Here is a 26,223-nt window from a genome sequence, read left to right as displayed (position 1 = left end):
AATCATCACCCATTTGGGATGCTGACATCTCAGGTAATGGTTTGTCTGCTATACCACAGCACCTGGCTCTGCTGGGACTATCTTTTATGGGCAGGAACTTAAGTTAAGTCCTTGCTGTTGTCAATGATGCCGCTGTCACCAATAAGCCTGCTGCACTGTGATGCAGGGGATGGTGGGACCACTGGCAAGTGGGAGTGTGACTAAGCACCAAGAGCAGTGTTATGGCCTCAGCAATTAAGGACCTGGGGCTCACTCCAAGGGGCCACAAGGTTCTGGCAGGCAGTGGGTCAGGGAGTGGAACTGGGTCTCTCCTGTACCTCTCGGGTACCGGATCTGGGGCTACAGAGAACCAAATGACTGCTCCACCCCACCTCCACCCAAGGCCTGTTCTGCACTACCCTTTCCAGCCAGTACCTGGCGCCAAGGGCACCAACCTTCTGCAGGCTACAACTTGGATCTTCAGCTTCTGGGCATGAACTCAGAAGCCAGCGTGTGAGGAAGAGCTGCTGCTCCCTGCCGTGCAAGGAGCCCAGGGAGGGGTCCCCAAACCTCCCCCAGCCCCATGGGCAGCCACTTCCCTCTTCCAGCCTCATGGGCAGCCTTCAGAACCGGCACTGCTTTATAAACCTCAGCCTCTCTGCTCAACCTGTGTGGACAATGCTGGAGCCATCTTGTAGGAAGGCTCCCTACAGCACAGACTGGAACAGATAGCATGGGGCCATCCAGGCCTCTTTCCCCTGACCCTAGGCAGCAAACTAAAGAGGCTTCACCACACCACCTCCTGCTTGCATGATTTATTTAAGTTAGAGCATACACCAAATTCAGCAGCAGGCAGGCAACGTGGCAGGACTCTCAGGGCCACCATGTTAATAAAATAGCTTTCATGGTGCATCTCCATCCCAACAGCAAGCCACGCCTTTGTGTCCCAGCCATTGCCAAGGGCCGCGATAAGTGACCCCTTGATGCAAGGAGTGTCCCCAGCTCAGGAAGCAGACTGAAGAGGGACAGACTCAGCTTCATGGGACACCAAACTGACCTGACCACTGAATGAGGACCAGCCACGGTTGTCCCTAGGTCTCCCCAGCCCCGGGCAGGTCTGAAATGTCCCAGCTCCTGGTGTCAAGCAGTACCCTTAGGTTCCCAGCACCAAGCGCCCCAGGTCCCCACAGGCAGGGCCTGGGGCCTGGAGCCATCCACACAACACCTCCCAGTGGCCTCAGATCCATGGAGACGTGAGGTTATGGAGACACATGGCACTTTGCGAGCCTCTGCCCGCACCTCCATCCTCAGTACTGCGTGTCAGATGGCTGCAGCTCATCAGAGACCCCCGAGGACCACAGAAGAGGCGTGCTTTTCCAAGAGGCTGTGCGCTGAGCACACATGATGGACATGCAAGTGACAAAGGTTTCCACATACCTTTCCCCCATAACAAAATAATCTTAATAAAAACATAATTTAAAGGAAGTGTCAAAAGCCAAGTGTCAAGTCAAAGCTGTAAACTCTACCAAAGTCCAGAGGCTTTCCATCATCCCTGTTAAAAAGAAAAAAAAAGAGCAATTAGTAGGCTATTACAGAAGTTAAAGACTCATAGTCCACCACAAGGCAGCCAAAGGGGATACCTCCTGCACAGACCAGGGAGCCACCTTCCTGGTGGCCAGAGTTCCCCACACTCCCGTTCGGGTCCCCTGTCAGTTTCAGACACTGCCCCACAGCCACAGCGGTCAGGGCTGGGTAGTCCCTCCGTGAAATGCTGTGAGCACACCTGGATGCACCAAGGCCCTGCTCCTGTTCCTTGCCTCTGCGTGTGCCCATCAGCCAGGGTCACCTATCTCATGCTGGCACCAGTATTGCTCCAGCAGCCTGGACTCCAGCCCTCAGCCTTTTGGGCACCCTCACAAGCAGACCCTGCCAACATAGACCACTCTAGACCTAAAGGACCAGCAGCAACTGTGGCCCCTGCACACTATATACTAAGAACCCAGCTGGGTCCAGGAGGTCAGCCATTCCAGGAGTGCAGAGTGGCTGGGAGGGACTGTCAGGGTATGCAGCAATCCACACTAAACAGTTGTGAGCTCATATCATAGAGCTTAGACTTCAGAGAGTGCCACATTGTCAAACCCACTGCCACCTCCACAGTCTACAGCCACAAGAAGCAACAGGGCCGTAGACTCCAGGCCCCAGATCCAGTACAATAGCTCCTGCCTGTGGCTGTCAGCAATGACATCAGCACACCTGCACCATGACTGAGGTCACACACATTGCGACCCCTACTCAGCACTAAACGCTCAGTATCCTTCCATTACTAGCATCTTCCCATCTGCTTAAGTTTTTCCTCAATTAGAAACATTTACAGGGACAGCCTTGGCCTGTAACACAAGCATCCTACATGGGTGCCAGTTTGAGGCCTGGCTGATCCACTTCTGACCCAGCTCCCTGCTAAAAAAACTGGGAAAACAGTGGAAGGATGCCCCAAGGCTTCAGGACCTGCACTTGTGTGGAAGACCCAGAAGAAGCTCCTGGCTTTGGCGTGGTCCAGCCATGACCACTGTGGTCATTTGGACAATGAACCAGTGTAAGGAAGATCTCTCTTCTTCTGCCTGTAACTCTTTCACCAAAAAAAGAAAGAAAGAAAGAGAAAAAAAAGAAAAAAGAAAAAAACCACTTACGTTCCCAACTCAGTCATGATTTATTGATGGGAACTTCAATTCAGTGATTTCAGAGTCGGGGGAGCTGCTTCCACTTCGGTCACTGTAAGTGTCCCTGCAGAATTCACATCGTTTACTCATTACTTACGATCTAGAACTTGGTGTCCTTCCCTATCTCTGTGACCACCATCACAACAGGGACGCCTCATGCCACCTGCAGCACGGGACTACAAGCAGGGGCGCTCCCAGGTACCAGGCATGAGACCCAGCCCAGCCACTCCAAGTGGGAACAAAGGCAGCAAGAGGCCTCCCACCCCAGGGTGTGTCCTTGTTCCTGGGAATACAACAGCACCCATTAGCATGAGCCATGGGGTCCAACATACTGTGCTGGCAGCGTCAGGGACTGTGGGAAGGGACCATACAGGCCGATACAGTGACAAGACCCCCTGTGAGCACAGCAGCCCTGGCACAGTGCCTTCTGACACTTCCCATTGGCAGCCAGGGGGAGTCAACAGTGGCAAGGAGCCCCACCTGGGTGAGAGCCTGCAGCCCTTCTGGAGGTAATGCGGGAGCCGGCCCACGGAGGCCAGCAGCAGGCCAAAGTATGGCGGAGAAGGCTTGATGGGCCGGGACAGGAACTCGGGATGGTACTGAACGCCAACGAAGAAAGGATGATCTGAAACAAAGCCATGACATGCACAAGCCATGAGATGGCAAAGGCAACAGAACAGTGTAAGTCTTTCCCACTTCCATCAGCAAAAGGGGTACTAATACTGGAACCCTGCATGAGGACTGAAGAGCCCCCCAGACTAAAGGGGCTTCTCTTTAGGGTCTCTCTTGCCACCCTAAACAGCTGTCATGCAGCTCATGTGAGTGCTGGAAGGGGTACAGTCCCAAGGCTAACCTCCCCCTTGAGAGTGGAACGTGGGCAAGGTAACTGGAAGACCACATGCAGACACGAACAGCCCTCCCAACACAGCGCTGCTTCCCAACTCCATCAGGCAAGGACACAACACACATTTTCCCATATACTACCCGCCCAGGGAATCACCTTCCAACTCCACAATCTCCATTCTCTCTCCTTCAACATCTTGGCCAACGAACTTCAAGCCTTGCTCTTCCAGACACTTCTTGAGCACTGGGTTTACCTGGTTAATCATAAGAAGTCACAATGCTGGCCTCACCACCTGTGGGCTCAGCTGCAGCATGTGCCAAAGGAGCTGGAGTCTCACCTCAAATCTGTGGCGATGCCTCTCCTCCAGGTAGTCTGCGTCTCCATAGAGCTTCCCTGTAGAATAGAGCAGACCTCAGGTCAGGAACCTCGCCTCCAGCCAAAGCCAGCATCCCGGCCCCTATGCCTCAGTGCGCAGCTGGATTCACACTCGGGCTCCTTCTGACCACAGCAAGAAGCTACTTTCTTAAATAGTTTCCTTCCAAACTTTCCATAAATCTTTAGCACCTATTGGTGAACCTTATAGAACTGCTATTTTTATAGGACCAAAATCAACTACCAGCAATTCCCTACACCTTGGCTAACTAGTACAAGAACATAATAGCTTACACTGGACTTAACCCAACTCAAAAGCAAGAACAAAACCCAAAACACATCAGTGGACCCACGGTCCGCCCCCTACTATGGGTCCTGCCCAAACTGGGCCAGGAGTTGGCCAGCACCCAACAGCTCTTACTCATGACGGAGTTCTTGGTCTGGAACAGGGTTCTCCTCTTGCCCAGCCTCATGGTGCCGCCCATCTGTCCAGGGTTGTGTTCAGGCATGTCTATAACCTGGAGATGTTGGAAAACAAACGTGAGCTACCAAATGCTGCATCTGGTAGGAGACATACCTCCGCCGTTCCAGCCTGCCTACTGACACATGTTCTGTCACCAAAGGAAATATCTCCCGACACCCACTGAAAGCTCTTGGGCCAGGTCCCAACTCTTCAGCTCACCCCTGTGATCACCATGCTGTACAGTGCTCATCCCTGCTACTAGGCAAGTGCTACTGGGCTGCAGCATGTTCTAAGGACAGACCCACCATACTGCTCAACCAGCCAGAGAGGCTGATAAACACCAAGGAGGCATCTTAGCAGGTGTACGGGGCAAGTGACCATGGACCTACCAGACAGCCCTGGGATCCTGAGCATCATCTGACCTCCCGGGCCTCTTTGTACTCTGCTCTCCCCACCCTGAAGTCCCATGTACCCAAACCTTTCCTTTTTCTTCCTGAGGTCTTAATATGACTATTTATGTTCAACCGTAGGTCAAACACAGGCTAACGCTAAGTGCATGAACTAGAACCTTACCCATCAAGTTTGTATAGTCACTTAGAGAATAGGGATCCCACATGGCAGAATGCTAGAAATAAGAGAAATGCCTTCCACGTGCATCTCACTAAGGGGCTGGAGACTCAGTGATGGGTAAAATCCTGTCCCTCCTCCTGGAACCCTAATGGCTCAGTGGGCTGAGCAGTGCTCCATGCCCTGCAGGAAACACAAGAGGCGGCAACCAGCAAGTCTCGGCCACCCTGAAGCCACTTGGTCTGGTCTCTGAGCAGTTCTTGAACAACACCCCTATCTCCCAAGACTGCTGCTGAGGTTTACATAAATTAACACAGGGACTCCAAAGTTAATTCTGATGCAAAACTGTGGGAAATCCATGCACCATTTATTTATAATACCTATTTCTCCATGAATTTAATGATCCCTGTGTATGTGTCTGTCACCACAACACAGAGAACAGTGGCTGACACATTAATCCTGTGTATGTATGTGACATTAGAGTTATTTATCAAGTGCTCCTATGAGCTAGGCAACTAGGAATGAAAAATTGGCTTAATGGGAAATGCTCTCTATTTGGAAAACTAGCAACATGAGTGAGAAATGTCATAATGAAAAAGGAAACTGTCCCATCTGTGAAGCCTGAAAGCGCAAGACTTCAAGGTTCTCAGGAATGGAGCCAGGGGGCCCCACTTTCTGCCCAAGCCATCTGTCACATTTGGATGGCCCCTCCCTGCATCCTTCAGAGCCCAGTGGAGTGAACCGTTCAAGCACAACTCACCACAGGATGACTGGTCTTAGGATCGAACTCCGTGGAATTGGCATCTAAAAAATTCAAACACTTGTGTTGTAAAAACAGTTACAGAAGAAAAGTGATTCAAAAGATTACAAAAGAAAGGTACACTGTAGAGGGCTAAGTCACAATTTCCCTTCACAGTCTGAAATCATTCAATGATTAGAGCAATGACAAAAGAGTATTTTTCAGACATGAACACAGAAACACAGGTGAGTTTTTCCCACGAATCTAACTCTCCAGGAAGCCCAGCTGCACACACACACAAAAAGAAAGCAAAGCAATGCCATTATTTCAGTCTGTCTTTAGAAAATGAATCTTGGGCCTGGCAGCATGGCCTAGCGCCTAAAGTCCTCGCCTTGAACGCACTGGAATCCCATATGGGAGCCGGTTCTAATCCCGGCAGCTCTACTTCCCACCCAGCTCCCTGCTTGTGGCCCAGGAAAGCAGTCGAGGACGGCCCAAAGCTTTGGGACCCTGCACCCTTGTGGGAGACCCGGAAGAAGTTCCTGGATCCTGGCTTCGGATCGGCATAGCACCGGCCGTTGCGCTCACTTGGGGAGTGAATCATCAGATGGAAGATCGTATATCTGACTTTGTAATAAAAATAAATAAATCTTAAAAAAAAAAAAAGAAAAGAAAATGAATCTTCATTTAGTTTCTTAGATTATCTTAGTTTCTTCCCATTTGGTGTTACATGTTCTGTCCAAGTGGGGTAAGCACTGGCCCTGCGTTTCCTCCTCAGCACCAACTGCCTCACTCTAAAGCTAAACCAAAAATTAATCACCTGCAACTCCCAGACCCTGTCTCTCCTCTAATCACAGGAAAAACAAACTTGGACTAAACAGCAAAGAACCAAGCTTCTGCATGGGAAAGCAAGGCCCTCACTGGGCGGAACCAGGGCCACAGAGGATGGGTAAGCTCCATCCCCAAGTCACCCACCAAAAGCCTCCTAAGTTAGCCCTGCCCGGACACACACGCAAGAATTGAGGGGCATGCTGCCTACCAAACTGAAGCAACCACTCAAATGAAAGGAGCAACAAAACCCAGTCAGACCAGAGCTGGCCACCGAGACACCACTGCACCGCACACAGCCAGCTGGTTCCGGGCTTCAGCTTCCTTGGGGCTGTCTGCTGTGTCTGCAAATCTAGTCGTGTCAGCTGACTAGGAAGAACAAACAAGCTATTTCATCGTGAATATTCCATCGTGGGCTTGTACCCCACACTCCTGGGATTCATGCCTGTGTGCTTCCCCACCCCACTGTGGCATGCTCCCTGATTAGCTTTGGTCAACAGGACAGCAAACCTGCATGGCACACCAGCTGGGAGGTGGCTATGATCAAAGTGAGAATTTCAGGAACAGGAAATGAGGGGGTGGAAAGCAACTGTTGCTTGCTGAACCGTGTCCCCCTCTTCCCTTGTGTGTGGAGGAGGCCCTTGCTGCACCCACCAGGTAGGTACCACGAAACCAGGCCTGTGCCTTGCTAGTGCCCCAGGTACCAGCCTATCCAGGAAATGCGCAGAATACTTACCTTGCCATCCCAGCACGTTCCTTGAGAACTCAACCACTGCCAATTGCATTCCTAGGCACACACCTAAGGTGAAGGAAGAACAAACAAAGCTCCATGGAGAAAGCAGCTCCAGGGTTTCTCACCAGTCTGCCAAAGACTCTGCTGCTCAGGCCACAGAAGTACAATGATGTTCTTGACATGTCCCACTCTTAGCCAGTGCCTCACTGGCATGCCTCATGCAGATCAGGGGCTCACACCCGAGGACTAAGGCTACAGCAGGAACCCAGGATCCACAGTCATTTCTTACTCTCCCTCCTTAAGTGCTTATTTACAACTGATCAAGCTGAAATGACACCAGAAGGCATCTGATTACAGCCGGCTGGTATGCGCATCACATGTGAGCTGTGGACAGCTGGGCTCACCATGCCACCTGACATCCTAATCAATAACTTGTCTGGTCTGCATGCAGCCTACAGGTGCCACACTAACACTGAAGACAGCCTGAGGCTCTTCAAGGGGCAACAGAGGATACCCTCTACTGCACAGCGGGGGCAACATGGCCCCAGCACAGGCCTAATGACCCCTGCGGTATGCATGGGCCCGCACACTGTACCCCCTTACCCCTTCCAGCATACTACATAGCTCCTTACCCAAAAAAGGCTTCCTCTGTTTCCGAGCCCAGGAAATGGCCTGGATCTTTCCTTCTGTTCCCCGAACACCAAATCCTCCTGGAACCAGCACACCACTGCACAAGAGAACACACTCCAGCTAGGGATGGCCCAAGCACCCACCATAGCCACACACTATCCATCTCGCTGAACTGTATAATGCCCCAGATGGTCACTGGGCTGTGTGTGACCTCAATGAATATTACATGGAAAATGCAGACTGTACTGCGCTGTGCCAGGCATGGAGTCCCTGCCATGTTTAACACCCAGGAACCCAACAGAAATGTGACCAGCCTTCCCTCTAGGCTTAGGCACTCCCCTGAGCAAAAGAGGGGGCCTTCCAGGTCACTCAGAGCACCCACACTACCCCCAGTCACTTCTCTGGTAGGCAGGAAACTTGCTAAACTTGAGCCTGTTCTACACAGAAACTGTCCAAAGTGATCAGTAGCTGACGAGTACTCATGAGGTGTCTAGGAGGAAAAGCTTCAACTGCAGCTGCAAACAGCAACAGGATGGACCAAGTCAGAACAGGCTTTTCTTCAGCTCCAACTTACACTGTTAAGTTTTATTTTTCTAAGGTTTACATCATATAACACGTGGTCTTTTCAGTAAAAAGACACTTAGTGATGACCTAACTGGCAGGAAAGCCCAGGATCCCGTGCATGCACGCATACTCACTGGGCACTGCAGAGCTTCTGCCACGCCTCATGGTAACGCACTGGCTCCTCCTGCAAGGTGCTGGGCTCCAGGTCCGTGGAGTCTATGTACTGGGGATTATTCAGACACGGAAGAGCAGGCTCAGACTATAAACCTGAACATGGTATTTGAAAGGCAGAGAGACAGAGATCTCCCCCACCCACTGGCTCACTCCGAATGCCTACAACAGTCAGGGAAGGAATTTAATCCTGCCACATGGTGATAGAGAACAGTACCTCCAAGGAAGATTATTAGCCAGAAGCTGGGAAGAGAAGGGTCAACAGAGCCAAGATTGTATGTAAGGCACTAGCCTTGACACACACCCCTCTTTCATGATATAACACAGTATTATTGATATTTCATATTTCTTAATTTTGGTTTCAAAGGTATAATGTTGGGGTTTGGCACCATGGCATGGTGGGTAAAGCTGCCACCTGCAGCACTAGCATCGCATTTGGGCACCAGTTTGAGTCCCTGCTGCTCTACCTTCAATTCAGCTCCTTGTTAATACGCCTTGCAAAGCTGTGAAAGATGGCGCAACTACCTGAACCCCTGCACCTGTTTGAGACCCAGAACAAGAGCTTGGCCCCTGCATTTTCCTGGCCCAGATTATTACAGGGGAGAATAAGTACATGGAAGAGTCTCAATCTCTCTCCCCCTCTCCATTTCTCTCTGTATTTTGCTTTTCAAATAAATAAAAGTGATTTACAAAAAAGGAACAATTATAATAGGCTCCTTTAAAAAGTTTGCAGAAAATGGAATTAAAAGATTGCTTATTTTGGTGCCAATGAAACTTTTAAATTCATGCATGAAGGGATGTCCAAATGTTCAAAGAAAGCATTAGGAAAAGTAGGCATGGATGTTAAAATTGTTTTGACTTGAAAAACTTACCTTTTCATTTATTCATAATTTTTAAAGATTTATTTGAAAGACAGAGTTACAGAAATGAGATGAAGAGAGCATCCATCACTGCTTCACTCCCCAAGTGGCTGCAACTGCTGGAGCTGAGCCAATCCAAAGTCAGGAGCCAGAAGCTTCTTCCAGATCTCCCACATAGGAGCAGAGGCCTAAGGATCTGAGACATCCTCTGCTGCCCTCCCCAGCCAAAAGCAGGAAGCTGAATAAGAAGTGCGACAGACAGGACACAAACCAGTGCACACAAGGGATGCCAACATCTCAGGTGGACACTTAGCCTATAATGCCATAGCACCAGCTCTTTCATAAGTATTTTTTAAGTCTCTTGTATAATCAAATTTAATGTTACTTTTTAGAAATCACCAAAGAGTTATAACAATTCTGGTAGTAAAGATGAGAAAACTGAGCAGTCAGGTGTGAACAGCCACACAGTCCACAGGTGATAAACCCAGAGTGGAGCCTGGCCATCTGGTTCTGGAACCTGTGCTCTTAACCCCAGCCCCCACTGCTGCTTGGAAATACAGGCAGGACTGTGTTAGGATGTCCCAACAGCCCTGCCTCGGCCCATCATGACACAGGCCAGCAAACAGGAGCTGGCCTTTACCAAAAGCTATGGGTGTCCTGGGCATCAGCTGGGCAAGTAGACATACTTCACAGCTCTGTGGTTGGCTTGTGATCACTCTCACATCCTAGAAAGATCAGCAAAGGCAGCCCACGTGCCAGCCAAAGTGTCTAGAATAGCAGTGCCATCAACTACACGGTGAATCTCTGGCCCATCAGAGCCCACCATTTCCACAGGGCATGTCATAGTCAGCTCCAAGCATTCAGTCTTTCCCAACCTCTATTCTTCTTTGTCCTTCATTGCTTCCTGAATACACTGTTTCCTCAAGGCCAGAAGTCTAAAAGAAAACTCAGAGCAACAAGCACAAAAAGAAGATGTACAAAGCCTGAGGCACCTATGACAGCACAGCCTGGGTGCCTGCTTGGTCCCACCTACCTTGATCTCCAGCTTGTGGTTGATGGCCAGCGCCGAATGCTCCAGTGCCTTGATGACAGAGGCATAAGAGTCAGAGAACTTGGTGTACTTGCCCACAAGGGCAATGGAGCAAGTCTCCAATAAGCGGTCATATCTATAAAACAGAGGCCAAGAAACACCTGGTCACATAGCAAGCACACACCATCATGACATCAGTTTCTGCAAGAGAAGAAAAACACTGTCCAGGAAGAGTCTAATGGGAACGACTATTACCTGAGGTCTTTCAAGGCCAATAAAGAGGAAGCAGTTTTCACATCAACAAGATAGGCAATAGCAAAAAAAATAGCACTTTAGAAGCTATTATGGTGAGTTTTAAAATCTCACAACTTATTTCTCAAAAAAAAAAATCAAGTCCCAAAGGGGGGTAGGAAAAAAAAAAGCCAATTCACTCCCACCCACAGACAGTGATGGGACATTCAGGGGTTGGTGTTGTAGTACTGCAGGTAAAGTTACCGGCTGTGATTCAGGCATCCCACCTGAGCACTGCTTCATGTCCTCCTGGCTGCTATACTTCTGATCTAGATCCTTACTAATATACCTTGAGAAAAGGAGCAGAAGATGGCCCAAGTGTTTTGGGCCCCTGCCACCCAGGTTGGAGACCTGGAAGAAGCTCCTAGCTCCATGCTTCAGCCTGGCCCAGCAATAGCCTTAGTGACCATCTGGGCAGTAAATCAGCAAACAGAAGATCGCTCTGTCTCTCTACTCTCTCTAACTCTTTCAATACAAATATTTTTAAAATAAAACTACGGAATATTCACAATAGAAAAGTGTACACTCATTGAGAATTCTCATTGTAAAGATTAGTAACAGAACAAACCATTTGTTTTGTTTAAAAAAAATTCTAAAACATTGAGAAATTTCAGTAACTAAATAAACAAACACGTAAGACACACATCTTTAATGACAGAGATTAAAAGAGAAAATGCCAAAAAGAAAGCATCACGAAACCCTAACAGCAGAGCTTCCTCCCCAAGCCTCACAAAAGGTGAGAGCCATCAGGCACAACCAATGCTCCAGGACACACAAAAAGATCTTACAGGTGGTGTTAGGACAGCATTGAGCCACGGGGAGGAGCTCAACAGTCCTCAAAGCCCCAAGAGGCCCTAGTATAGTTCAAGTGGCAGGTCCCAGGCTGGTGGTGGCGCTGTGACTCCACACAGACTGCCACCACAAGGACACCTGTTTTTGTGTCTGTGCAGTGGACAGCACACAGGCTGGACAGCACTCAATCTGAACTCGCTGCCCGGAGACCTGGGACCTGGCTCAGCTCTCCCAGACCTCTTCTGTGTCACTAACTACACAACAGCTGGGTTCCCTTCTTCACAATCCCAATGTTTCTTTCCAGTAACTTCTTTTCTAATGTAAGCGACAATGAAAGTGTTGATGTGCCACAAATGGGAGTTAAATTCTAGGCCCAGACCAAACAGAAAGGTGCCAGCACTCCCAGCCCCTTGCACAAGGCCAACCTGTCAGCCATCTCCTTCCACTTCATCAGCATCTTGCGCGACTGCCTCTCAATAGGAAGGTCAAGTCTTCGAAGAAAATAATCAACAACCCCCTGCTCCTCTAACAGCAAGGGGACTCGGTAAATGGAGGAGACGTCATGAACACAAATCACCTGTTTTTAAAAAGAAAGTCATTTAATAAAAACAAAACTCTGCTTCCAGCCTCCTACAAACTATATGACCTTGAGAAACTAACTATTCTGGATTTGAAATAGACAAAAGGACAATTTTCTAAAGTGAAACAAATTACCAAAACCGTATCAAGAACAGAAAATTAGTGGCTAGTTCATTCTGAACATGGATGGGAAAAGAGCATTCTTAAAAGCATGTCCTAGGAGGACCTCTCCCAGGAATCCACAATGGCCCAGCCAGGAATGGTGGCTCTCAAACTTGGACGCACACTGGATTATCCAGGGGAGCTTTGTAAAACCAAAAACCACACCACACCCACAGCACCTAAGATAGAAATTCTGAGGGGCCAGGTTGGGGAAGAGAGGCATCAGTGCTCCTGCTTACTGACTGCACTCTGCAGCCCATCTAAGAACCACTGCACTAGAAACCTAGCGGTGGAATTCACCACAGAATTCCATAAAAAAAAAAAAAAGCCTTATTAAAGGAATAAAAAAACCAATGGTCTTACACGTGAAGTAACCACCTGCAGTGCTGGCACCCCACATGGGCACTTGTTCAAGTACCAGCTACTCAACTTCCAATTCCACTTGCTGGTATTGTCTAAAAAAGCACCAGAGGACAGTCCAAGTCTTTGGGCCCTGCACCCAAAGGGGAGACTCAGAAGACGCTCCTTACTTTGGATTGGTCCAGTTCCAGCCACTGCAACCATTTTAGGGGAGTAACCCAGCAGATGGAAGATCTCTCTAACTCTGAAGCCAGATCCTGCTATCAACCCCAGGGCCTCTGATGTGGGACAAAGCTCTAACACCTTCCCCAACCGTATATGTAATTTTGATCACAGCCCATCCTGCTACAGAATTCAATTCCTTTTATCCGATAGGACAGAAATATCTAAAATAAGTGCATGATAAAGGCTGCTTGGAACACTGTGTTCCATGTAGTCAGTATGAAGCCAAATCCCTAGGCTGGATCTCCCAGTTCAAGATTCACACACAGGAGAGCTGATCCCACGCCCCAGGGGAATTCGCACTTTGGAGCTTGAGCCCTGGCACATGGGATGGCTACCTCCACAATGGGCAAAGGCTTCCTCTGAATTCAGGTCAGTGACTTACCTTATATTCATGTCTGTGGCTATCTATCAACAGGAAGGTCAAACTGTCAAAGAAACTAACCAATAGGCCCCTGTTCCTCTAACAGCAAGTAAATGGATGCCACATTCTGAACACCTCATAGTCCACCAAGCCCTCCTAATTGTTAGGAGGATGGCTCCTACTTTAATCTAGGGTGCTTTCTCCCCATCTCCAGGCCAACAGAGCTCTCCTGGTCAGAAGAATTTAGTAATAGACTCCACAACCCCATAATCTGGCAAGTCCTTAACCCCAACTCCCTACTCCTATCCTTCAGACAAACAAATCCACAATCCCAATTCCACACCACTAGAAATTCTGTACCAGGTACCACAATCACATACACTGCAGGTTCCAAAATGGTGCATATCCTGCACCACAGGTATGCTCCACTGGCACAGTAACATATGTGGGCACCCATGACACCCTGGACCCCAAGGAACAGAACCACAAGGCATGTGAAGTGACCCTTGTAACCCCAGCAACTCATGATCTGAGGCAAACATAGAAGCACACATGTGGCAAACACATCCCCTAGGGGCACAAACAGGCCCACCCCGACTTGTGTGGGGCACACTCAGCCCAGAAAGAAACACTATTCTGAGGGTTATGGGCAAGCTAGTGCGGCAGGTGAAGCTTCTCGCTAGAGCCTGAGGGTACCACGACCAGGGGACTGCCTCGCCGAGCAAGCAGGACACTGGCTGCCAACAGTCCAGGCAAGTCAACCTTTACTCTGAAATGACTACAAATCTTGTCACCCTCACGTGGAGGCTCTAGGACAATCAGGCATAAGCACAACTTACACGGAGATGGACGTTCTACCTACTTGTTCAGGTTCCACGTGGCAGAACATGGATATTTTCTCCTTCACTGACGTGTCCAGAGGATTTGAGCACCTGCACACAACCTGGTAGGAAAGGAGGACACGGTCACCAGGTTGGGTGAAATTTTTTTCCCCCTGGTTTTCACCCTGGACAAGACATACCACAAGTGAATGTAAACACTGCTCCATTTTCCAATGGAAATTCCAAACTCCTATACTGAAAACACCTGGGATCGGCAGAATAAGTAGGCAGATCAATGAGCCAGAATAACCTGTGGCTTTCCTCCCTAATTAATGCTCTTGACAGGGAGGAAACTAGGGAAGGAATGAAGGATAGACTGGGAGCCCGAGATATCCTGCAAAGCTTAGCTGGCCTTTCTCTAGCTGTTACCATCAGAGCGGGCCAGAAAGCCAAAGCTCTTACTGGCCCAGAGGAATGATTTCAACCGGACACAGGTCAGCTGGAAGGCAGGATGGCAGGGAAGCTTACCAGGTCAGGTGAAAGACCAAGTCCTCTCAGTTCCCGAACACTATTTTGGGTTGGTTTAGTCTTCTGTTCGCCTGTTGAACTGGGCTGTTTGACAAAATAAGACGAAAGTCCATTTCTCTTTGATAACGAATTTCCAAGTAAAACTTTTCCCTAGACCTTTTTTAGTGGGAAAATAATTTAATCACAAGTGCTAGTTCTGTCCAACACTTCTCTTCAACAGCCAGAGCCCCCGACCTCATCTGCCCACTCCCACTTCCCAAACCCACTCCTCTAAATGGTCCTGCCAGGATGCTTCACTACTACTTCTCGACATTCAGTTTGAGGCGTTTTCTACTGATTTCTCCGTGAATGAGGCTATCCCCCTTCCTGCGCTTGCAGGCACCCTGGAGTGTACACACTTAAGAGTATTCAAATATTGACCAGTTATGCCATGTGACATAGCTTTCCTTTCTGCAATTAACTATTTTCATTCCTGCTCACTTGATGGACAGATTGCCAGGATGGAACTCCAGGTCGAAAATCCTTTTCAGGCCTGGTGCGGTGGATCAATGGCTAAATCCTTGCCTTACATGTGCCAGGATACCATATGGGTGCCAGTCAAGTCCTGGCTGCTCCACTTCCCACCCAGCTCCCTGCTGGTGGCCTGGAAAAGCAGGAGAGGATGGCCCATAAGCTTTGGGACCCTGCACCCATGAAGGTGACCTGGAAAAAGCTCCTGGCTTCTGGCTTCAGAGTGGCTCAATTTCAGCCATTGCAGCCATTCAGGGAGTGAACCAGCAAATGGAATATGTTTCTGTCTATCCTTTTCTCTGTAAATCTACCTAACAAATAAAAAACAAATAAATAGGGCCCGGCGCGGTGGCACAAGTGGTTAAAGGTCCTCGCCTTGCACGCCCGGGATCCCATATGGGCGCCGGTTCTAACCCCGGCAGCCCCGCTTCCCTTCCAGCTCCCTGCCTGTGGCCTGGGAAAGCAGTCGAGGACGGCCCAAAGCTCTGGGACCCTGCACCCGCGTGGGAGACCCGGAACAGTCTCCTGGCTTCGGATCAGCATAGTATCGGCCCGTTGTGCTCACTTGGGGAGTGAATCATCGGACGGAAGATCTTCCTCTCTGTCTCTCCTCTCTGTATATCCGCCTTTCCAATGAAAAAATAATAAAAATAAATCTTTAAAAAAAAAAAAAAAAACAAATAAATAAATCCCTAAAAAAAAACCCTTGCCTTCTGGGGCTTTGGTTGTTTCTCACTGCCCACTAAGCCTCATTTCCCTATTTGACCACAGCACACTTCATAGCCACCCAGAAGTTGCGCATGAGTGGACAGACCACCACTAGAGAGGTCTCTCTGCTGTCTCACTAGTCACTCTCATGGACTAGTCACCCACCCTGCCACGGAGAGGCCCAGCCCAGTTGTGACAGTCCCAGGAGGTGAGTGGCAGAGGTTGACCTGCATCTCCTCAGCATGTGCTCCTGCCCCTGCAAAGACATACCCGCTCCAAAGAATGCCGTTCTCTGCCAGAATCGGCGAGCCCCATCTGCGCTCACTGGGGAGGGGTACAGGGGCTACCTCTTCATACACAGCAGTTGCAAGGCTCCCCAAGCACCCTGACCCCAGTCTCAGGAGATTGCATGGGACACCATGGGGCCTCCCGTGTGCTGTCTGCTCTTCTGCTGCTGCTCTCTTGTTACTATGGATTTCCCTCCACAGTATTTCTGAGTTTATTTTAAAACAAACTCCTTTACTCTGGTTTTCTCATGTATGAGCAGTAAAGAAAAGTACATATCATCAATCCATCATCTGTAACTACCATTGCTCTTATTTCTCAGGTATCTTCCAAGAGATTTAAATTCACAAAATTTATCCTCTGCTTCCTGCATGTCCAGGATGGACAGCTATCAGGAAACAAGCGACAACCAGCCTTTCCTCCCTCCTCTACTTCTTCCCCAAGGGAACACTTACAGATGCCTTACCTGAGGAACTAGACTGACGTGGATGTTACAAAAGTTCTCCCTCTTGACCTTGAACTGGAACTGGCGGAAGGCCTCGATAAATGGCATGCTTTCTATATCCCCCACTGTTCCGCCAAGCTACAAGGAGAAAGTCGTCGCAGAGGCTCAGCTCTGAACCTGTCTCTGGCAGTTCAGCTTCCCTCGGCTGCTCAGACATCTCAGTTCAGCAACCGCAAGAGCCTGGCCAACACCCCAGCCCTGTACACCATCAGTTAACAACAGTGAGAGGTTCCTTTGTGTTAAAAGGTCACCACGGGCTCAGCAGTACCCGAGATCATGATCTTTCCACCCATTTCAACAAGGTCAGAAGCAAAAGGGACCTGGACCAGTGTAACTTTGGCCGTGTGAGTATCCCAGCCACAGCAGCTATCTCCCGTTTCTGATGGAATGCTAGGCTCCCAGTACAGGGAACAGCACAGCAGGAGCACAAAAACCAAAACCAAAGGGTGATCAGAGAGAAACACTATGGCAGTGCCCAGAAAGCACAGCTACTTCCTCAAAAGACAGGTGAGAATGTGCCATGCCACTTTCCCCAGTATGTTAGTCACGTGTCCTCCATGCATGGCCATTCCGCACCACCATCACAGGGCCCACACCTGCTGCCCTGCAACATAGGGCACAGTCTGAGGCAGCAAGGGCCAAGGCTTCCTGGGAATGGTCTCACTGGCTGCTGGCTCTAGAGATGCAAGAGCACACCCACAGACATGAGCATACATCATACAAACCTCAATGACACAAACTTGAGGTTCAAGGCCATCTTCGTCCACAGGTATTAGTGCTTGCCTCATTACCCACTCCTGGATCGCATCTGTGATGTGAGGCACAACTGGGAAAAGAAAAAGAAATCCACAATTCACACTGCTCCACTTTCCTGAAGCAAACACATTTACTGTTCAAATGAACTGCTTCTCCCTTGGCAGGGACACAGCGGTGATGAGTGCATAAACACATTTTGCAGCCCCCAGTGAACAGCTTCAATACATTTCTGGGCTCCCACTCCTTCTCAGACTTCTGATTTCCAAGTTGTACGAGAAAGGAGCAAGCCCAACAGTGGGGTCCTGTGCTACCTTGGAGCACAGGCCCCTTCGTGCAGAGCCACACACCAACACAAAGGATAACACGGTCACCCACATCACTGACGGCCAAGGCTGCAAGCAGGCACACCACAACCAAAGGCTTTTCCAGCAGAGGCCCCAGGACCCTGCTGTGCCACCTGCAGTTTGTAAAAAGTATGACTATCCAGACGCTGCATAGCAACACAGGGCACTGCATGAGGCACGAGAGCATCCAGTTTGAAGCTCAGCTCCCCCATGCAACAAAGACCCATTCTGAGGCTTGATTTCCCCATCTGCCTCCTGAAGTTGTGCGGCTTTTGAGAAACATCTGTAAAATGCACATCAGAGTGCCTGGCGAACCAGTGCACCAGGAACACCAGCAACAATGCAGCACTAACTTTCGCACGGTGCCACACTAGGCTGCCAGCTCCTGGGAGTGGAGACTTCCGCTCAACTCCAGACTGCTAAGTTAATGGGCAGTACCCTGAGCGCAAGGATAGTCAATCCATTCCACAGAGGCCAAAGGGATCTCCCCAAAAGGCCAATCTGAATTCATCATCCCTATATCTGAACTTTCCACTGGCTTCCCACTACTAGTGAAACCCAGGCCCTTTGCTGTAATCAGGAAGACTATCTGTACCCCACCGTGGCTCATCTCACCCACCTCCAACTGCCCCCTGGACCATGCCTGAGCCACAGAAGCCTCTCCACCCAACTCTTCCTAGGCCTGGAAACCTCCTTCTGAGGACCTGCCCCTCTCCTTGGGGGCCACCCTGCCCACCTCTCCAATGTGCCTTTCCCCAGTCCCGCTCCTCCTCCTCATTCCATTTCCTTCACAGCTCTGGGAAGGCCTCTGTGTCACCTGTTGGTTTTGTCTCTGCTACAGATCACTTCCCTGAGGACAATGGCCTCACAGACCTTGTTCCTCATAAATGCCAGGCACCAGGAATCGCCTGACCAACAGTGAGCAGCCAACAGATATCTGACGAATGATAAGCAGATGAGGAATGCATTTGGAGCTGAGAACAGCAAACCTGGATCAAATCCTGTCAGCTCCAAGCTGGTCTGTGTCAGGATCTCAGGGAACTACTTACTGACACAGGTCCTTAAGCTCCCCAATGACCTGGAAGCCCAGCTATTTGCCTCCCCATTTCACAGAAAAGGGAACCAGACCACCAAGACACTCTACGTAAAGTGCTCACAGTCAGAGCTGGCAAGTGACAGAGCTAACACCTAATCATGATCCAATCAGCCCCGGGTCAGCCAGGACTACCCCAGCCAGCTGTCAGTGTGACTCTAGATCCCAGGCTGTGCAAGTCTGAAGCCAAGAACAGATTTGTTCTCATAACTCAGACGAAGCCACTTTACGGCAATCCCCAAACCCGAGCCACAGCCAGCATAAGAAACCAGGGACTTGCTAACAGCATGACTTCAACTGCTATTTACTCATTTTTATGTATTCACCAAGCAGAAACAGGAGATCCTCTATCTACTGGTTCATTCCCCTAAATGCCTCAGGAACTCCACCTAGGTGGGAAGGCACTAAGCATTCCTGGGGTAAGTTTTAGCAGGAAGCTGAAACAGAAGCAGGGCAGGACTCACCCCCAGGCTTTCCAATACAGGATGCACATGTCCAGCAGTGCTTCAACCTGTTGGCTATACCCGCCCCAGGGAACAGTCATCTGACGCCTGCATCCCAGACTGCAGTGCCAGGGTTCAACTCACATGCCGCTTCCCACCCAGCTTCCTACTAACTTGTACCCTGAGAAGTTGTATCGGCTACTTTTAAAAAATATTTTAAGTAGCAGATGGGCCTGGCACAGTAGCCTAGTGGCTAAAGTCCTCGCCTTGCACGCCCGGGATCCCATATGGGCACTAGTTTATATCCCAGATGCTCCACTTCCCATCTACCTCCTTGCTTGTATCCTGGAAAAGCAGCAGAGGACGGCCCAAAGTCTTGGGATCCTGCACCCATGTGCGAAACCTGATAGAAGCTCCTGGCTCCTGGCTTTGGATCAGCTCAGCTCCAGCCTTTGCAGCCCCTTGGGCTGTAAGCTAGTGGATGGAAGATCTTTCTGCCTCTCCTTCTATCTGTAAACTGACTTTCCAACAAAAATAAATAAATCTTAAAAAAAAAAGTAGATAAAATAGCAGAAAACTTTCCTCAAACATATGCTTATGTAAAACCCCCAAACAGCAAACAGCCATAAATGAAGCTGCACTGGTGAATGCTTGGGAGGACCCAGAAACCCACTTCTCAGACTCCCTGTCCCATTTATGACACCAACCAGCAGTCTCAAAACCAATGCACCCAACTGCTCATTTCCTTGTCATGGCTGCACAGTCCCAGCTGTACAGCTCCCAGCTGCCCCACTCAAGGTGCCTCTCCCCTGTAATTCCTCACTGCACTGACAAGCTTCCATGTCACTTTCCAAGCAGTAATGGTCTTGTCAAATTCACTCTGTGGTAAAAGGCCACACGATTCTAATTTTTTTTTTTTTTTTACTTTTTTCTTTTCTTTTTTTTCCCCTCAGGTGGGGGGGGGGCGGAGCATGAATTCCAGTCCCTCCCTACCACAAAACATGCAGTCAAGTTCCCCACATTTCTGGAAATCACACGGGACAACACATCCCGAATGCAATGGATGAGCCCTGCCCTGCGAAAACCACCTGTGTGATCACTAAATTTCTAATAGAAAGTATATTTCTGAAGCAATACCTCGACAGTTTCATGCTGAAATCATACAAAAAGCAAAATCTTTACTTAAGAGAAATTAAGCTGGCTAGTATTTTACTTAAATAATCAAAGTAAGGCAATGTTACCTTGGACGGTCTTCCCCAAGTAGTCCCCTTTGCGCTCCTTGTTGATGACATACTGGTAGATCTTGCCAGTGGTCAGGTTGTTGTCCTTGGTGAGGCGGATGTCGAGGAAGCGTTCATAGTTACCCAAGTCCAGGTCTACTTCCCCACCATCATCCAGCACAAAAACCTCACCTGCAGGAAACAGGAGCATATTTAGGTAAGAGAGAAACACATGTACCAAGGGCACAACAGGCCTTCTGGAGTATAAAGGTGATCGCTCCTTTCAGCAAGTCAGCAAACCTACAGGAAGCTATAAAAAGGCACAGGATGGGAGAAATACAGCCCAAGGGGCTAGATGTGGGGATAAAAACAAACAAACAAACAAAAGAAGGCATCTGCTGTTGGGGAAACAGAACTTGTGGAAATCTCCTGAGCAGAATCAGGTTCATGACACATTTCCAGAAACTTTTTGAAGACTCCTGATGTGCTCACAATTCAAGCTTTTTTTGCACCAAGTCAAACTTATCTTTTAATCCTATTTTTTTAAACAAACTTTTTGGAGTGCCCTAATAAGACATATGCATAGGAAGGGTACTGTGTGTCTATCATAAAAATCAGCTCCCAGACTACACTGTGTCCCAAAGTTTATCCCACTCACTTCACAATGATGCCCTGTAGCTTCACTATAGAATGGCCCAGGCCTAACATCACAATGGTACACAACTCAGAGCCCGGCAAGGAAGCAATAGCATCTTCTCCATTCCCACAGGAGAACTCCCAGGCAGCCCAGCAGACCAGTCACAAGGAGTTCTGCGTCAGCCACTCCAATTCCTAAAGATCCCACCTCAACACTAGAGAGAAGTGTTAAGGCCACAGCATGTTAAACGTTACCAGGAGGTTTCACTGGTTTGTCACGCTCCAGTTTCAAACAATAAATCTCTGAAGTCACTCAGTCACACACAATTGATGGTACTCAGTAATGACGAAGAAATAAAGTACTGTTTTCCAACCCTCCCTTGCAAGTTTCCATTTCTCACTTATTTCTCACTCACATCAGAAGTCCTTGTTTGAATTTTCCAAGCTATGCTAGCAAAACAGCATGCCAAATTCACAGATCTTCCAAACCCAGCACCCCTCCGCTATATAATTCCACACAGAGGTCTGTTAGCCTCTGTGTGGATACCTCCATGACAGGAGACCCATGATTTAAATGTTTATATATATATATATATATTTTTTTAAATTAGAGTCACAGAGATAGATGGAGTAACAGAAGCAGAGGCTTCCATTCAATGATTCACTGCCCAAAGGGTTGTAATAGCCAGGACTGAGCCAGATCAAAGCCAGATCAACCTCATGAATGCAAGGCCCAAGGGCTTGTGTCATCTTCTGGTGCTTTCCCAGGTACACTAGGGACCTGGATCAGAAATGTAGCAGGGCCCGGTGCTACAGCCTAACAGCCAAAGTCCTCGCCTTGCACAAGCTGGGATCCTATATGGGCACTGGTTCATGTCCCAGAGGTCCTGCTTCCCATCTAGCTCCCTGTTTGTGGCCTGGGAAAGCAGTTGAGGACGGCCCAAAGCTTTGTTTGGGACCCTGTGCCTGTGTGGGAGACCCAGAAGAGCTCCTGGCTCCTGGCTTTGGATTGGCTCAGCTCCAGCCATAGCAGCCACTTGGGGAGTAAATCAGCAAACAGAAGATCTTCCTCTCTGTATATCTGACTTTCTACTAAAAAGAAAAAGAAAAAGAGAGAGAAAGAAAGAAAGAAAGACAGACAGACAAAGAGAAAAAACAAAGAGAAAGATAAGGAAGGAAGGGAGAGAGGAAGAGAGGGAGGAAGGGAAAAGAAAAGAGAAGAAGGAGAGAAAGGTATTTAGGTAGGTAGTAGCCACTAGGATGCCAGCATTGCAGGCAGCAGCTTTACTTGCTATGCCACAGCACCAGCCCCATCTTCTTGAGGCATGTTGCAAACAGCAGCTTTTTGGACTTGACTCATGATACCTGGGTGGCAACATCATGGGCAACACCATGGACACCACTCTTGCAGGGTACCTGCCTTCACATTCAGGAAGATCTTTCTTACACTGAGCTAGATCCATTTCCTTAGAACTCTATCCACTCATCCTGTTTTTAAAGATGAGCATTCTCCCTCTTCTCAAGCACTGAACAAAGTTATAATGCCATCCTACATCTCTTTTCAGCATTATTTATTTATTTTTACTTTTTGAGAAAGAAATGTATTTTGCTTACCATGCTCATAAGGAGAAAAGGTTCCCGCATCGATGTTTATGTAGGGGTCAATCTTGATGGACGTCACGTGTAGACCGCACGACTTCAGTATTGTGCCCACACTGCTGGCAATGACTCCTTTCCCAATCCCTGATATCACCCCGCCAGTAACTAGAATGTATTTCATTTTAGTTTGTGACCTGCAAGGACAAATTACAAAGGAAATATGTTAACAAATCAAACCAACCTGCCTGGTTCAAATGCCGACCCTGCCACAAACCTCCACTCCTCCTCGGCAAACCTCACCCTTCCTTTCCTGTCACTTGGCTCTGAAAGACTGGTCGGGTTTAAACAACATCCTAACAAATGTTTCTTAGGTCATCTGAATAGTACACATATGCCAAAAAACTGCTATTCAAACAACACAGCTTTGAAAAAACCTTGAGAATCAAATTTTAGCACAAGAGCAGCTCACAGCTGGTTGATAAAACGCCATGCCCCAAATCCAGGCTGAGATCACTGCCAGATATTGGGAGAGCAAGCAGGTGCCTCATTACTTCCCCTACATGGGAAAAATTTTTTCAGACTTGGACATGCATGCCATATCTTCCCAAAAGAAACAATGTGGCACATCAGCCCACCCCACAGAACAGGCAGGAGACTAGCGGAGAGGACTGCCTGGATTAAATCCAAACAGCAGGGCTGTGGTTGAACAGACTTGGAGATGACAGGCGGATGCCACGAGAGCAGAGTGAGTACGAGCAGGAACACAGCACGTTCTGGAAGGAGACGCTGAGGACTTTTCCCCAGCCCCCAACTCAGAGACCTAGAAACACCATGCAGCTGGCAATTCCACATGGGAAAACAAGCAGCACAACCACCGGGCAGCGGAGAATGCTTGCTTGCTTTGGCTTCTCAGAACGTTTTCCCCTCTGGCAACCCATGAGAAGCCAAGTTTGAGCAAAAAAAAAAAAAAAAAAAAAAAAACAAAGCCCAAGACCTGAGCAGGGGAAATGGGGGTTCTGTGCGAAGTACCCCCTCCCAGCAGGAATGAGCACACTTGGTACAAAAGTGAGAATGCACAGGACGGCTCCCCCCACAGAGAGAGGGAGAGTAAGACCCAGGGAAGTTACCACGCAGCCCCTCCGGCCTCTGCTACAGCCCTTTCCAAAGTTTCTACAAAGCACACATAAGATTCTCAAAACAGGTTTTATAAAAAGATGAACCAAAATGCAGGGTGTAAGCCCAGGCATTTGGTTCCTTCATACAAAAACGCTGGAGCATTTTCAATAATCCGCACTGGGCTTTGCCTTCAGGATTCCACAGTACACAGATTACCCCACCCCACAAATCCCCTGACCAAGTCCCTACTATTTGGGGGTAACACACGAGTTCAAATGACAGCTAACCCATCCTTCCTGACACTTGAATCTCAGACTTGGCTACTTTCTGGATCTGCCTTAGCCATACTCCCTACTGAGACTACACTCTTACTCTGCCACATTTCCTAAATTCCTAGAAATTCCTCCTCCTCCTCCCAGAGCCGGTTAGTCACAACATGGATTCCTTCTACAGAATCCTGTCTCACCCATCTGCAGGCCATCTGCCCCAAGTGCACCTCCCTCTTTCAGATCTCCCACAGCAAGGGCATTGAATACTGCAGGCCAGTGACCCGGTGGGAGCCCCCCACACACACAGGGTGCTGCGCCCCTCACTTCTGGGGATCACAAACACTTTTTCAGCTCGGAGTCGCTCTCTCAAATTGTTGCCAGTCCAGCCGCCAAGAATAAATATGGACAAATAACGGGAAACTAGTGATGGCAGGAAGCAGAGAGACAGCATCCGGAGGCGATACAAGGGGAATCAGGGTGAACGGGGAGCCTCAGTGCCAAGACCAAGGCAAGCCCGGGTCAGAGGAGGTACAGGGCACAGGGGAGGCTCCCATCTGCACACCTGCTCTGCCACGGGCCCTGCCAGCCGGCCTGTGCCAAGGGGACAGAATGGACAGGCAACACAGGCGGGGCCGAGACAAGCACGAGGGGAAGGGCGTGCGCCAGGCGACCAAGCCTGCATGGCCCATGTGAACTTTCTTCCAGAAGGGACGGACCCGTTTTCAAGTACCAAAGCAACACACATCAAGGGGCAACCGAAATTCCACGATAGGGTGGAGGCGGCAGAGTGAAGCTGCTTTGGTATTTCCTCCCCACCCTGCTCAAGTTGTGAGGTCGAATCCTAGCCCCAGATCGGCAGTGGGAGACCTGAGTCACGTCACAGCCCAGCCGGGCCGCTGGAGCCCTTAAGCTCGCCCCGGTAAAACGGGGTCAGACTCGGTACCGCCGCGCGGGGCTGTCGAGGCCTCAGTGACAACGAGCATGGCCGTGCTGCGCCAGGCCGCCCTGCGAGGACACAGGCCCCTTTCCCTCACGCGTGCCCAGAGGACCGACGAGGTGGCGGCCAGAGGCCCACCCCGTGGCAAGGCAGGAGGCCTCGGCCACGGACCCCCCCACTGGCCCCCCAGCCCGGGGAGGCCACGCCCGCGGGACCTCAGCTGCGGACGGGAACAGGGGCGCGGGCTTCCTCAGGCTCGACTGAGCGAAAGGGGGCTCCACAGGGCTCCATCCCTCCTGTAGGCCAGACCTGGAGGCCCCGGGGCTGCCAGGCGCCGCCACGCGGCTCCTCCAGCCTCGAACCCGGCCGCCCCCTCTTTGCCCCGCGGCGTCTGGCCACGCGGCCCGCGCGCGGGAGCCCGCACCTCGCCGGCCAGGGTTGCCCGCCCCACGCCCGTTAGGGGCGCAAGCCATTGGCCAAGATGCCGGGCCACCTCGCCCCTGATTGGTGGGAAGCACCGTCTATCACCCGGACTCAGGGCCATCCCCCGCCGGAGCTCGGCTCGCGCAGCCGACTTCTGCATTCGAGAACAGTTCCCCTGGGGTCCAGCAGGCAGAGCCTACCTGGGACCGGCTTCCGAACCTCCCGTCAGCACGGAGTGAGGCCGAAGACGCTTGCGACGAGTTGAGCCAGCCAGTGACTGACCCCGCGTCCGGCCGTCTACCTCAGAGGCGGGCTCTCGGGGCTGCGCACGCAGAGGGCGGGAGTGGGGCGGGTCTTAACATCACGGGGCGGAGCCCGAGCGCGCAGGCGCCGGGCGAACGCAGCGGCCCTAGGCTTTAGCTGTTCGAGACCCGCAAGGCCACCACTCTAGGGTCTTTCTACCTCGCTGCGTTTGTCCCCGCGGGTAGTCCAAGTATCTTTTGTGGGGCGGGTAGAGGGGGAATACTCCTGTCAGTGACACTCACGCCTCCCCCCTTGGAACTGCCGGCCAGGCCCACCTGATGATCTCTTTAACTGCGAATGTGCGAATTCCTTTGGAGCCGCCCTTTTCCTCCCACCGGGTGTGTGGGCCGAGGGACGCCGGCAGGGTCACCTCGGTTGTCCAGGGTTGGAGGGGGCTTCTGGGCCCTCACCCCTCGTCTGCCTCCCGTGTACCCCACCGGTGGGGGGCTCTACCTTGGCT

The 26,223-nt window shown here is 50.1% G+C and overlaps 1 protein-coding gene and 1 non-coding gene across 2 annotated transcripts; both read right to left on the bottom strand.

The window, feature by feature from the left end:
* Positions 1-487: 487 nt before the first annotated feature.
* On the bottom strand, positions 488-25,773 carry CTPS1 (CTP synthase 1). Its single transcript, XM_040974307.1, has 19 exons — positions 25,661-25,773; positions 22,731-22,909; positions 20,502-20,672; positions 17,350-17,450; positions 16,586-16,702; positions 14,617-14,700; positions 14,130-14,210; positions 12,006-12,157; positions 10,501-10,633; positions 8,571-8,659; positions 7,875-7,969; positions 7,246-7,308; positions 5,703-5,746; positions 4,334-4,430; positions 3,878-3,933; positions 3,697-3,793; positions 3,177-3,321; positions 2,667-2,760; positions 488-1,531 (listed from the first exon to the last, which is right to left on the bottom strand). Exons 2-18 carry the CDS (start codon positions 22,894-22,896, stop codon positions 2,676-2,678), a joined length of 1,776 nt encoding a protein of 591 aa, XP_040830241.1. The 5' UTR covers positions 22,897-22,909; positions 25,661-25,773; the 3' UTR covers positions 488-1,531; positions 2,667-2,675.
* LOC121152420 lies at positions 20,219-20,385 on the bottom strand. Its single transcript, XR_005883263.1, has one exon. It is a non-coding gene; the product is annotated as a U1 spliceosomal RNA (small nuclear RNA).
* Positions 25,774-26,223: the final 450 nt, after the last annotated feature.

The sequence above is a fragment of the Ochotona curzoniae genome, unplaced genomic scaffold (assembly GCF_017591425.1).
Source record: "Ochotona curzoniae isolate NIBS_2020 unplaced genomic scaffold, NIBS_Ocur_1.0 contig_2404, whole genome shotgun sequence".
Lineage (NCBI taxonomy): Eukaryota > Metazoa > Chordata > Mammalia > Lagomorpha > Ochotonidae > Ochotona > Ochotona curzoniae.
Note: the sequence above shows the minus strand (reverse complement) of the source record. Positions and strands in the feature narration are given on the sequence as shown.

Excerpts from the sequence above, each read along its gene's own strand:
- CTPS1 (XM_040974307.1), bottom strand. The coding sequence starts at position 22,896 with ATGAAATACATTCTAGTTACTGGCGGGGTGATATCAGGGATTGGGAAA. Across the intron at positions 8,660-10,500 it reads ACCACAAGCTGGAGATCAAG|TACATAGACTCCACGGACCT; the intron begins GTAGGTGGGACC and ends AATAATCCCCAG. Across the intron at positions 5,747-7,245 it reads GAACGTGCTGGGATGGCAAG|ATGCCAATTCCACGGAGTTC; the intron begins GTAAGTATTCTG and ends TGAATTTTTTAG.